At 38.4% G+C, this 14360-nt stretch overlaps 1 protein-coding gene and 1 non-coding gene across 14 annotated transcripts in view; one reads left to right on the plus strand and one right to left on the minus strand.

Annotated features, from left to right (window-relative positions):
• BABAM2 (BRISC and BRCA1 A complex member 2) overlaps positions 1-14360 on the minus strand; it is a 474973-nt gene that overhangs the window by 327723 nt on the left and 132890 nt on the right. For all 13 annotated transcript variants that reach the window (XM_044926125.2, XM_044926130.2, XM_044926119.2 and 10 more), the window contains one exon: positions 8047-8141. In XM_044926125.2, the coding sequence (XP_044782060.1) occupies positions 8047-8141 (95 nt within the window). The remainder of the gene's footprint in view (positions 1-8046; positions 8142-14360) is intronic.
• Positions 3387-3458, plus strand: TRNAS-GGA. Its single transcript has one exon. It is a non-coding gene; the product is annotated as a tRNA-Ser (tRNA).

Below are 14360 nucleotides of genomic sequence, written 5' to 3' on the forward strand. Positions count from 1 at the left end.
TTAATTTTTATTAATGTTACTGAAATTTTTATTAAGTATTTTTATTATGAATAATAATTTTTTAATTCTGTATTCTTACCAAGAAAGTAAGTGGTATTTACAGTCCACTAAAGATTTATGGTTTTTCCAGTAGTCATGTATAGATGTGAGAGTTGGACAATGAAGAAAGCTGAGCACTGAAGAATTGATGCTTTTGAACCATGGTGTTGGAGAAGACTCTTGAGAGTCCCTTGGACTGCAAGATGATCCAACCGTTCCATCCTAAAGGAGATCAGTCCTGGGTGTTCATTGGAAGGACTGATGTTGAAGCTGAAACTCCAATACTTTGGCCACCTGATGCAAAGAGCTGACTCACTGGAAAAGACCCTGATGCTGGGAAGGATTGGGGGCAGGAGGAGAAGGGGATGACAGAGGATGAGATGGCTGGATGGCATCACCAACTCGATGAACATGGGTTTGGGTAGACTCCGGGAGTTGGTGATGAACAGGGAGGCCTGGCGTGCTGCGATTCATGGGGTCTCAAAGAGTCAGACATGACTGAGCGACTGACCTGAACTGAATTGAAAGATTTTTAGTTTTGCTTCTAAAGTAAAGGACAAAATGATATGTAGGACAACTGTTTTTGCTTCCAGATAGGATGGAATGGCTTTGTATAAACCGACATTCTCAACAAAACAACCAGAAAGCCAGATATCTGAAGGTATTCAACATCTGCTGAAGCAATGAGAACTGGAGGGGCTGAGAATTCAGAGGAGAAAGCATTAGGGAAAGGTATCTCTGGGACATTTACAAATTCGGGGCAAAGGAGGCAAACTGATAAACCAAGCTTTGCACAGCACAAAGCTGCTGCTGAACTCTAAAAAATCATCAGAACAGAGTCCTGAGAGACATCAAACATGCAGCCAGTTCTCCTCAAAACATCTGATAAGTTCTGGACAGCCCAGGGCAAGAAGTTAAAAATTAAGCAACCACTTCTGAAAAGCAGAGCAGAGTTATCAGCAGTCTTACAAAACAAAATTTAGAATATGACACCTGTCAGGACAAGATCCATGCTGTGAGCATTTACAATAGCCAGTATGTTGAAGCAACCTAGATGTCCATCAACAGATGAATGGATAAAGAAGTTGTGGTACACATAGACAATGGAATATTATTCAGTCAAAAAAAGGAACAAATCTGAGTCAGTTCTAGTGAAGTGGATGAACCTAGAGCCTGTTTCCAGAGTGAAGTAAGTTATAAAGAGAAAAGTAAGTATAGTATATTAACACATATATATGGAATCTAGAAAAATGGTACTGATAGACCTATTTGTAGGGCAGCAATAGAGACACAGACATAGAGAACAAACTTGTGGACACTGTGAGGGAAGGAGAGGGAAGGATGAACTGAGAGAGTAGCATTGAAACATATATTATCGTATGTAAAATAGATAGCCAGTGGGAATTTGCTGTAGGACACAGGGAGCTCAACCTGGTGCTGTGTGACAACCTAGAGGGGTGGGAAGCAAGTTCAAGAGGGAGGGGACATAGGTATACTTATGACTGATACATGTTGATATATCAGAGAAACCAACACAACATGTTAAAGCAATTATCCTCCAATTTAAATAAATTTAAGAAAAGATCCATGCCATGTGGGTATTGGAATAATTGGATAATGGGTAGCCTTTCCCTTCTCCAAGGGATCTTCCCAACCCAGGGATCAAACCCAGGTCTCCCGCATTGCAGACAGATTCTTTACCAGCTGAACCACAAGGGAAGCCCAAGAATACTGGAGTGGGTAGCTTATCCCTTCTCCAGAGGATCTTCCCAACCCAGAAATCAAACAGGGGTCTCCTACATGGCAGGTGGATTCTTTAACAACTAAGTTATCAGGGAAGCCCAAATAACATGTCAGTATATTTTAAAATATTTTATTGGCCCAAGCACTTTGAAGGGTCTAGGAATGTTGACCACGCCAGATTCTCAGTTAAAAATCCTGAAGAGCTCTACCTCAAGAGCAACAGCAAACCAGAGGTAGACACATCCTGACGAGAGCCATAAATCAGCCTCAACCCAGCAGAGTCCCTGTCCAGATTAAGGTGATCCATCAATGCGTATCTGCCTATGATATGATGAACCTTCTAGAAGGGAACGATGAACCTTCTAGAAAAAGAGAGCATAAACAACCAAATAATATGTTTTTAAGTCACCGACACTTAACTATCCATGGATCCGATAAACTTCTCCCCTAAATGTCCTATAGCACCCTGTGCATACACCTCTATCCCTGTTCATATCACCCAAGGCTGCAATTCTGTTCACTTACTTGTCTTGAGGATTATGTCCAGCTTCAGGGTGAAAGATGACTCTTTTATAGCCCTCCAATGAAACATTAAATAGATATTTAAAAAATGCAGAGCATCCTATTTTATAATACATTAGTGGCCATGGCAATGGACGTGTCCAGGAGCGGGAGCACCACACACCTGGATGGCATTTTTCAATAGGCCATGCAGTCCATCTTAGCTTAGTGCTTTCTTCACATGTATTTCAAATACTTTTTATGTACACCAGATATGAACTATTTTGCATGGATACATTCAAAACATGTCTTCGAGCACAGAGAAGAGCAGGGGAGGAGACATGACAAGATGTTTAGTACAATACTCTTTATACAGTCACATTCCACGCGAGCAGAACAGAGTCAGTGAAGGAATTACACAACCAGTAGGTACTACCTGCAGTAGCATTAGGTTCCCTACCCTGAAGATGCTTGTCCCAAACATAAGATCGTCACCTTCTTTAAATTAGGAAGTCAGATATCAGTGGTTTCTAATACACAATAATTGCAACACATTCTTCTCATTTAAACATATGATCCACCCTTCCTCCTTTATGCAATTTTATTTTAATTAAAGTGAATTATCACTGTTACTTTGAGGGGAAAGAATTTCACAATACCTTTTGAGGCAGTTGAACACACCACAGGGTGTTGCAAAAGCAAGGCTGAAAAATCACTGCTTCAGAGTTTCTGTTAACTGATTTTTATCCCCCAAATTTATCAAAACTTGAATCTTTCTTCTAGTTTGAATTTTTCATTTAAAGCATTTCAGTCTTGGAAACCAACAAGTCCCTTGAGGAATATAGAACCTTGAAGGCAAACTGTTCATCTAATCTCAATGCACTAGGCACTCTTGTAGACCATAGGATACAACAGGGAACAAAACAAACTCTCAAGAAGCTTCCAGTCCAGTGAATAAACAACAATGTTCAGTATCCCAGTTCCCCCAGGACTGTCCTATCTTAACAGTGAACATAAAAATCCCAGAAAATCCATCTCTCCTGAACATGGGCATTTGGTCACCTGAGCAGAAATAGATACCTAATCAGTTCAGTTCTTGGGCTTCCCTGGTGGCTCAGAGGTTAAAGCGCCTGCCTGGAATGCAGGAGACCCGGGTTCAATCCCTGGGTTGGGAAGATCCCCTGGAGAAGGAAATGGCAACCCACTCCAGTACTCTTGCCTGGAGAATCCCATGGAGGGAGGAGCCTGGTAGGCTACAGTCCATGGGGTCGCAAAGAGTTGGACACAACTGAGCGACTTCACTTTCACTTTTAATCAGTTCAGTCACTCAGTCGTGTCCAACTCTTTGCGACCCCACAAATTGCAGCACGCCAGGCCTCCCTGTCCATCATCAACTCCCGGAGTCCACCCAAACCCATGTCCATCAAGTTGATGATGCCATCCAACCATCTTATCCTCTGTCGTCCCCTTCTCCTCCTGCCCTCAATCTTTCCCAGCATCAGGGTCTTTTCCAATGAGTCAGCTCTTCACATCAGGTGGCCAAAGTATTGGAGTTTCAGCTTCAACATCAGTCCCACCAGTGAACACCCAGGACTGATCTCCTTTAGGATGGAACGGTTGGATCATCTTGCAGTCCAAGGGACTCTCAAGAGTCTTCTCCAACACCATGGTTCAAAAGTATCAATTCTTCGGCGCTCAGCCTTCTTCACAGTCCAACTCTCACATCCATACATGACTACTGAAAAAACCATAGCCTTGACTAGACAGACCTTTGTTGGCAAAGTAATGTCTCTGCTTTTTAATAGCTGTCTAGGTTAGTCATAACTTTCCTTCCAAGGAGTAAGCGTCTTTTAATTTCATGGCTTCAATCACCATCTGCAGTGATTTTGGAGCCCAGAAAAATAAAGTCAGCCACTGTTTCCCCATCTATCTGCCATGAAGTGATGGAACTGGATGCCATGATCTTAGTGATCTGAATTTTGAGCTTTAAGCCAACTTTTTCACTCTTCTCTTTCACTTTCATCAAGAGGCTCTTAAGTTCTTCTTCACTTTCTGCCTAAGGATGGTGTCATCTGCATATCTGAGGTTACTAATATTTCTCCCAGCAATCTTGAATCCAGCTTGTGCTTTATCCAGCCCAGCATTTCTCATGATGTACTCTGCATAGAAGTTAAATAAGCAGGGTGACAATATACAGCCTTGACGTACTCCTTTTCCTATTTGGAACCAGTCTGTTGTTCCATGTCCAGTTCTAACTGTTGCTTCCTGACCTGCATACAGGTTTCTCAAGAGGCAGGTCAGGTTGTCTGGTATTCCCATCTCTTTCAGAATTTTCCACAGTTTATTGTGATCCACACAGTCAAAGGCTTTGGCATAGTCAATAAAGCAGAAATAGATGTTTTTCTGGAACTCTCTTGCTTTTTCCATGATCCAGTGGATGTTGGCAATTTGATCTCTGGTTCCTCTGCCTTTTCTAAATCCAGCTTGAACATCAGGACATTCATGGTTCACGTATTGCTGAAGCCTGGCTTGGAGAATTTTAAGCATTACTTTATTAGTGTGTGAGATGAGTGTAATTGTGCAGTAGTTTGAGCATTCTTTGGCATTGCCTTTCTTTGGGACTGGAATGAAAACTGACCTTTTCCAGTCCTGTGGCCACTGCTGAGTTGTCCAAATTTGCTGGCATATTGAGTGCAGCACCTTCACAGCGTCGTCTTTCAGGATTTGAAATAGCTCAACTGGAATTCCATCACCTCCACTAGCTTTGTTCATAGTGATGCTTCCTAAGGCCCACTTGACTTCACATAGCCCCAAATTTATGAAATGGTGAAAAGTGCAATAAAAAGACAAATAACCCAACTTAAAAATGGACAAAGGATTTGAATAGACATTTTTCCAAAGAAAATATTTAAATATATATAACCACCTCATATATTTTTATTAACCCTCTGTGTATCCTATAAGCTACTTCAAAGTACTGTTTGGAAAGATACAGGGTTCCCTCCAGAGCTGTGTAGACGTCACCCAACTAGGGAAGGTGGTATCCAGTTGATTCTCTAGGCTTTCCCAGCTCACTCACTAGTCTGTGAAGAAGCACTGGGTAGACTGCTTGAGGGCTGAGATTAACTATAGCTAGAGACAGGTGTTCCCCTAGATTTGGGATCTTTCTTTTAGACACAGTGCTTTGATTTTTTGGGCTGTTCTTCTGCAGCTAATTTCCCAAAAATGTTTAATGGTAACTCCACTTAAAACTAAACATCAGATAAGTGAAGTTATAATATAAACTCCAACGCAACAATATAAATCTAGGTCAATTTCCTGAATACTAAAACCGAAAAGTGGAATAAGATAAAACTTAAAGCCCTTTACAGCTTTTAAAGTCCACACTCTAATCAAAACAAATAAATAAGTATATAAATAAATAAATAGAAACATAAAGTCTAATACACTCACAATCCTTGCCAATAGTGAAGATGTGCCTTGCAAATTTTAAAGGCAATTCCAAAAAAATAAATTGTATACATGTATTTATCGCTTACATCTGTTTCCTCTTGCATCATCTTAGCTTAAAGCCCCTTTCCCACCTCCACCTAGATCTATACAACAGTTCTCAATTCTCTTCCTCAATTTCTTCTAATCTAGTATATTAACCACACTACTTACTATTAGACAATTCTCCATGTTTCATTTCCTTCAGTGACGCTTAACCTAGAATTCAACGGATTCAACAATCTCACCCTACTTTATATTTCTAGCCTTTTCTAGCCCTTCCTTATATTAACTTACTCTTCAGCAAAGCTGTCAAGCACCTTATTCTATAATATATTATACCTATCATTTGTTTATGTCATTCCCTTCACTTGAAACACTTTCCACTATACTGCCCACACTTTTACTCCATTCTGCAAACATTGATACAAATCTCATCTCCACAACAAAGCCTTTTCTGACAAGTATCCTTAAACTTCTGGAGCACTTAGCCTGTTATATAACTTTGGCATTTAGCATATGCTACTTCCACTGGGCAGGTTTAATACAGGAGAGATCTATAGGGGTACTTCTGCCTTATTTTCTTCAGGTAAGGCCTTCAGCTTCAACATGGGGTGAATTTGTAATACAAAGCATTTAAAGGGAAGTGAAAATCGCTATCTTGTCTGACTCTTTGTGACCCCATGGACTATACAGACAATGGATTTCTCCAGGCCAGAGTACTGGAGTGGGTAACTGTTCCCTTCTCCAGGGCATCTTCCCAACCCAGGGATCAAACCCAGGTCTCCCACATCGCAAGTGGATTCTTTACCAGCTGAGCTACAAGGGAAGCCCAAGAATACTGGAGTGGGTAGCCTATCCCTTCTCTAATAGATCTTCCCAACCCAGGAATCGAACCAGGGTCTACTACATTGCAGGCGGATTCTCTTCCCGACCCAGGAATCGAACCAGGGTCTGCTGCATTGCAGGCGGATTCTTTACCAACTGAGCTATCAGGGAAGCATTTAAAGGGTCCAAACTTGAAATTCTTTTTACAAAGCTTCAATTAAATTTTTTTTGGCATTTCTTTTCTCTCTTTTTCTTAAATTTTTTATTTTATATTGGAGTATAGCTGATTAACAATGTGATGGTTGCTTCGGGTGGGCAGCAAAGGGACTCAGCCATGCATAACATGTATCCATTCTCCCCCAAACTTCTCTCCCATCCAGGCTGCCACATAACATTGAACAGATAAACTACAATTAAAAAAAAAATCACCTAAAGTAACAGTTTATGTGTAAATATTAAAAATTTTGTAACAAATCCATTCTACTCTTGTCAACTGTATTTATACAGTTGTGTTCCAAAATTTAAGATAATTCTTTAGGTTTGGGTTAATACTTCCTGTTTAATACTTCCCTTTTTAAAAAAGGGACAGAGGGCAAGATTTCAAAGCAAATTCTCAAACTTTTAATTACAAAACTTCAATGCAGCAAAAAATTTTCAAAAAAACACAACTAAGAACAAAGTTTTTCAACAACAATAGAACTTCTTATGGTACAAGCATCATAGCAAAACCAAAACTTGGGAAAGGAAAGAAAGAGACATTTTGTCTGGTCAGACCTTTTAAACAAAACGGCATATGTTTTTCTCCACCAGCCATGAAAAACACACTTTTTATACAAACCGCATGTGCTCTGACAACTATCAATTCTACCACCCCTTTCTCTGCTTTAAATCCAGAAATAGTTTACTTCAATTACACAGTTTTTGGTCTTGCTTTATAAAGAACACTTAATCTGGTCTTTACCCTTCTGATAATAAGACAGATAATGCGCATACAAGTCCAAATTTGCCACTTTCACTTCTATACAAAAAAAGGCCTCTTGAAAAGCCAAGAAACACTCTCCTAACAAGTCCTGTGATGAAGTGTTAGTAAACATTAGAAAATTGATTGCAGGCATGAAATATTAAGTTAAAACAAAGAAAATGTTTTCAACATGTCTCCTTAAGCTGAAGCAACAATATTTTAACCAAAAGGCTAGAGACTTTATTTAATTCAAAATAGTCTGCAAGTAAAGCTGCAATGAAGGAAAAAAAAAAAAAACCTCTTATTTAAACAATTTTGGCACAAAAGGAGTTGTACTTATTTCACAGGACAGAGGGAAAAAAAGGGGTGGAAAAAAATCTATGTGTTCAGCAAATGTATCTGTTAAAGAATTGTCAACAGGCAACTTTATTTTCCTTTCAACAAATAAAGATCATCTGAACACAGAACACGCCTGTAGTACTCACATGCAGAGCCGAGGGGTCTGGCAGGAACTCAGCATCTTCTCCAAAGATAAAATCGGGAGGCAGCTCTGGGTACTGGGCATTGAAAATTATATCCCCTGTAATACAGAAAATGTCAGTTCTTATCTCCTTGCAAATGTATGAATGATCGGAGCAGTGCATCAGAAAAACTTCTAAAACAAGTTTATAGTAGTTTAACAAAAATACTGAAAAGCACTTTCATTCAGAAACAAAAAGAATTGATACCTTCTTTTAAATTAACATTCACAACAAGCAGTCAAAAGTGCTACCTCCTAATACACTATACTGGAGAGGGTTGGCATGCCCTCCTCCAGGGGGATCTTCCCAACCCTGGGATCAAACCTGCTTCTGTCTCCTGCATTGAACTCCAGGCAGGTTCTTTATCACTAGTGCCACCTGGGAAGCACATAAATATAAATACCCAGGTAGAAAAGTAGAAACAACTACATCCACAGTACATGCAGATTTTGTTAATAGCAAACATGACTGTCCAATCACTGCCTGCTAATTAATAAGCCTTTATCAAGGGCTGATTTTCTAAAGATAAAGTCCTGGCCTTGAAGAAATTAAACATACAAACCTTTGGTATAATGGAAAGAACCTTTGGCTCAGAATCCAAAAAGTCAGATTTATATTCATAAGATTTCCTAATTGTTTATTAGTTCAAGTCATTTGGGCAAGTTTTAACTTCTTCAGTATTCAGATTCCTCATCAGTTAAAAAGGAGATATAATAGTACTGACACCACAGATTTGTTATGAGGGTAAAAAAGATAGCATGTCCAGCCAGATGTCTGGCATACTGCAAGCACTCAACAAGTCATACAGGAGTACCACTACTGTTATTACTAGTATTATATTCAAGCATAAGACAAAAATTCCTTGCCAAATCTGTGCTATAAGTTCTACCTCTTTGTTCCTCCCCTTTCTCCTTCTTTAACTTCCTTTTCTTTCCCCTCTGCTCACACAAAGAATCAGTCTTTATCATTCCACTAACAGATTAGCATATCCACACTCTAAATCACATATTGGGTTCTAGTGTGTAAGACTGTATCTGTTTGTATACATGCACACAACCTCTGCACCCCTGTACACACATAGCGTTATATCAGTCCAAACATTTTTACTACTCAAACAATAATACTTCGTAGTGACGTCTAAATTTAAACATTCAGACTTCAGTTTTCATTTGAGCCTAACTAACCCTGTGTACTCTGGATTTCAACTTCAAACTCAACCATGTCTAAAAACATGCCCACGACTATCACTTTCTCACTCCTCTCTTCCCCTAACTGACTTCCCTGTTTCTAAGGATGGCACCGCTACTCCTTAATCACCCAGGCTGAAACTTCAATGTCATCTTTGACCTGACCCACATCCTTATACTCTTAGAAAACAAATCATCTCAATGCTTCCCCCAAAGTGTTTCTTATATGCTATTTCCTACTGCTAACTGCTCAACCCAGGCTGAGATGACTTAGTCCATATATGTGTGCATCCAAAGAACAAATATTTGAACTCTCATCTAGGCACTATGCTGAGCATGAAAAAGCAAATGAAGAACTCTGTTCTTAAAAAAGCAACAGACTAGAAGAATTATTACCATACCCTCCTAAGTGCTCTCCCAATACCTCCAGCCCATAACACATACTATCATAAAGCAAATCTTAAAGTACTGCTGTGCCTCCAAAAATTTCAAATGGTTCTCTAACAGAGTAAGAGCAAACTTTTCAAACTGGAATTTAAGGCCTCCAAAACACAATGTTCCTTATTTATCTACCCTTTTCTTTAGATATCTAAAAGCCAATACTAAATTTCTATTCCAATCAACACAATCTACTCACTGAACTCCAAACTATGACACCTAGTTGAAATGCTCTTTCTCTTTGCTCAGTTCTTTTTTTTTTGCTCAGTTCTTATTCATCCTGTGTGAGCCCCTTTAATTACCTTCTCTTGTATGAAGCCTTCCCTGATAAATCCAGGATACACTGATCCTTGTTATTTGTGAAATTCAACAATACTGATTGGTCATGCCATTGAGTGAGAATACTTAACTGGAGGCTTATGCTTGAGTGGCTCCATTCATTTAAAAATTCATAATAAACACATGGTATATGTGAGGCTTTATGATATACAGCCTTTCAATACAAGGATGGTTAACCTCAGGGAGCTCACATTTAGTAAGAGGGACAGAACACATACACTGAAGCACAAATCCACAGTGGTACAAAGTAAGTACATACACTTGATCTTCCTACATATCTCACACGCAGTCAGAGAATAAGCATGCTCTTATACTGACTTCATGTGTTTGACAGGGCAAAATACAATACATAGAGAATATATTCAAGAAATGTTCAATATATGAAAGAAATCCTATTCTCTGAATTGGATATCTAAGTACTGACAAAATCTACAGTAAGGAATAAAGTACAGAAGAGTTACACTCATCAGAAGTTGGGTGTAGAGTTAAATTATCAAAAGTAATAAAAGCACTACCTTTCCTTCACCCTACCACTATCACCATCTCTGGTTTTTAACAGTATCTATTACAAATTATAAACCTCCTTCAAATGCGCTAACTATAAAGCATTAGCCCAAGCTAAGACTAAGAGTCAAAGACAATATGAACGTTCTAATTATTCATTCTTACTCAACTATACTCATAAGTTAATAAAACAGAGGCACTGAAGTTTTGGGGAAGGCCATGCTAGAATCTATTGTGCCTTGATGCTCAAAAAATAAATAGCATGCTAAACTCCAATAGAAGAAATTTTGTTACTACAGGAGGACACAAAGTTGGATTTTCAAATTCTCAAAGGAGCATTGTCAGTAATACATATTTCCAAACCACTAAATACTATGAATCTGATCCAAGGATATCTACTCTTGCCAATTCTATTCAACACTGTACTGGAGGTTCTAGGCAGGGCAATTAGGCAAGAAAAAGAAATGAGTGGCATCTATATTGGAAAGAAAAAGCAAACTTATCTCTATCCACAGATGACATGATCTTGCATAGAGAAAAGCCTAAGGAATTCACACATGCATACACACAATGAGAACTAATAAACAAGTTTTGCAAGGTTCCAAGAATACAAGACGGATGTATAAAATCAATTGCTTTTCTATACACTACCAACAAACAATCCAAACATGAAGTTAAGAATATAATTCCATTTACAACTATATCAAGAAGAATAAAATACTTAGGAATAAACTTAACAAAAGAAGTGTGAAGATGTGTACTCTGAAAACTACAAAACATTGTTGAAAGACTTTAAGAAAGCCTACATATAAGGGAGATGAACATCTCTTGTACACTGATCAGAAGACAATATTGTTGAGATAGCAATACTACCTAAATTAAGGTACGGATTTCAAACAATCCTGCTGGCTTTTTTCTCTTTGGGCAGAAAACTGAAAAACCACTCCTAAAAATCATATGGAAATGTAAGGGATTCTGTATGAACAGAAAGTAATCCTGAAAAAGAGCAAAGTTGAAACACTCACACATCCCAATTTCAAAACTGATTACAAAGCCACAGTAATTAAGACAGTGTGGCAACAACATAAATACAGACATACAGATCAATGGAATAGAACTCAGAGTCTGAAAATAAATCTTCTGTTTATAGTCAACTGATTTTTGGCAAGGGTGCCAGGACAACTCAATGGAGTAAAAAGAGTTTTTCATAATTTGATACTCATAAGGATGAGACTAAATTAAAAAAATGAGAGAGAGAATATAATAAGTGTTGGTGAGGTTGTGGAGAAATCAGAACCTTCATTTGATGATGGTGAGAATATAAAATGGTGCCATCACTTTGGAAAATAGTTTGGCAAGTCCTCAAAATGCTAGAGTTAGGTCATGACTCCTCCTGGGTATATACCCAAGAAAAATGAAAATATATGTCCACACAAAAACTTGCACATGAATGCATTCACAATAGCCAAAAAGCAGAAACAATCCAATGTTCATCTGATAAATGGATAAACAAAATATGGTATATACATATAACAGAATATTATTCAAGTTTAAAAAAAGATACTGATACATGCTACAATATGGATAAACCCTGAAAACTTTATGCTAAGTGAAAACAGCTGGACACCGAAGACCATATATTATATGATTACTGTATTATTCCCCTTCTATGAAATGTCCAGAATATATAAATCCATAGAGACAGAAAGTAGATCCATGGTTGCCAGGGGCCTAAAAAGGACAGAATAGGGAGTTACTGCTAATGAGTTCTGGAGAAGGCACTGGCAACCCACTCTGGTACTCTTGCCTGGAAAACCCATGGACGGAGAAGCCTGGTGGGCTGCAGTCCATGGGGTCGCTAAGAGTCGGACACGACTGAGCGACTTCACTTTCACTTTTCACTTTCATGCACTGGAGAAGGAAATGGCGACCCACTCCAGTATTCTTGCCTGGAGAATCCCAGGGACAGGGGAGCCTGGTGGGCTGCCGGCTATGCGGTCGCACAGAGTCGGACACGACTGAAGCAACTTAGCAGCAGCAGCAGGCAATGAGTTCAAAGTTTCTTTCTGTAGAGATGAAAATGTTCTGGAACTAGTGTTGATGATTGCACAACTTCATGAATGTATTAAAAACCACTGAACTATACACTTCGAAGAGTGAATTGCATGGTATGTGAATTATCTCAATAAAGCCATTGTTGTTGTTTTTTACTCTGATGCAAAAATTCACCTCACTTTAATCTGAACTTAAACACAAATAAATTAGAAGGTGTTTACTCAATGGTTATGAGTAAATTACTTTTTATAAATAAAATCATCTTGAAAATTCAATTGTAGAGTTCTCCATTAAAAAAAAAAACTCTGCAATGAGTCCTTTTTAAAAGCAAATAATCTTTTTATAAGATGAATACTTACAAAGATCTTTATTTTTCAAGAAGTCTCCCAATGGGTTTTTTAAAGGAGAGTACCGGGGGGGGGGGGGGTGTTAATTTTTTTAATCTAAAAAAAATTTTTAAGCTGCCAAAATTATTTAAATATACAAAAAAAATTTTTCAAGGAAACAATGTATACCAATGATTATATCCTCAACTGTAACAATCCTTTTAGAGGCAGAGACATTACCATACTACACAGAGCAAAATACAAGTAATTTTCAAAACAAAAAATAAATTTAAATGTCTTCCAGAATCTCACACTCTTAAACATTTCAGAATTTCTCAAACTCTTTACCTTCAACCTCAAAGAACTCCTAAAATACTTTACCTTAATACTGTATAGCCTCTTTGGAATAAAATGCAGCATTGTTTCCTTGCTAGGAAGAACAGTCAGTAAATCAGTCAAGAACATTTATTAAAAACCCACCATGCACAGATGCACATATTGGACACCTGGGGAGAGATACAGGAAGTAGAAAACACAGTCCCTGACCTCAAGGCAGAGATGGTGGAGAAAAGACCAACACAAATCACGGAGAAGAGCAATAACATCATGTTTCCTTTATTTCACCCTGGACAAGATGATAGGAACTCAGAGGACAGAACCCTTGGATACTGCTTGCTCCAACTTTTCATAAAAAGGAAGAGCAGGCAAGAGAACAAAGAAATAAAAATAGAATCAGAGGCGATATAAGGTGAAGTTTAAAAAAAAAGTAAGTAAAGAAACAAAACTCCTAGAATGGCTAGAAGTATAACAAATACCTAACAACAAAATGGGGCTGTTGTAAGTCTTAATTTTCATGATTCCCTGAAAATTCACGCACTACAACCGTAGGACCAATGGGGCAGAAATTCTTCTCTTTGAAAATATGTCTGTAATTCTTCATAAAAAGCACAATAGGAGCAAGAAAGTTTTTGTCTACATTCTTGTGTCTTGGTAGCTGACACTCTTTGGAACATATGAGCACCATCTCAGGAAGCCCAGTCACCAGAGCTGCAGAGTGGGTCACTTGTCCTGCTCCCGTTATAGAAGGAATGCAGCTTGTCCCCAAGCTCCTTCCTTATTTTCATCAATGAATAGTATCGTGCTACTTCGTCTACCTTAAAGCTGAAATAACTGACAGGAAAACACAGTTTCAAAGAAACAATTCAAATGGCAAATGACTGGTGTACAGGGAAGCCCACTAGTGATGGAAGAAATACTCTTTCAGTGGCTACATAAAATGATTATTTACTGAAACTCTCAACTATAGGAAATAAGGGTCAGACAAGAGTCTTGTGGAAATGCCAGGTTGAAGGAAATTTTCATTGGAAAGGTAGGTTTAGGCAATAGTTTTACCAAAGATTTTGGAGAGGTAACTCTTTTTCAAGAGTTA

Source organism: Bubalus bubalis, chromosome 12 (assembly GCF_019923935.1).
Source record: "Bubalus bubalis isolate 160015118507 breed Murrah chromosome 12, NDDB_SH_1, whole genome shotgun sequence".
Classification (NCBI taxonomy): Eukaryota; Metazoa; Chordata; class Mammalia; order Artiodactyla; family Bovidae; genus Bubalus; species Bubalus bubalis.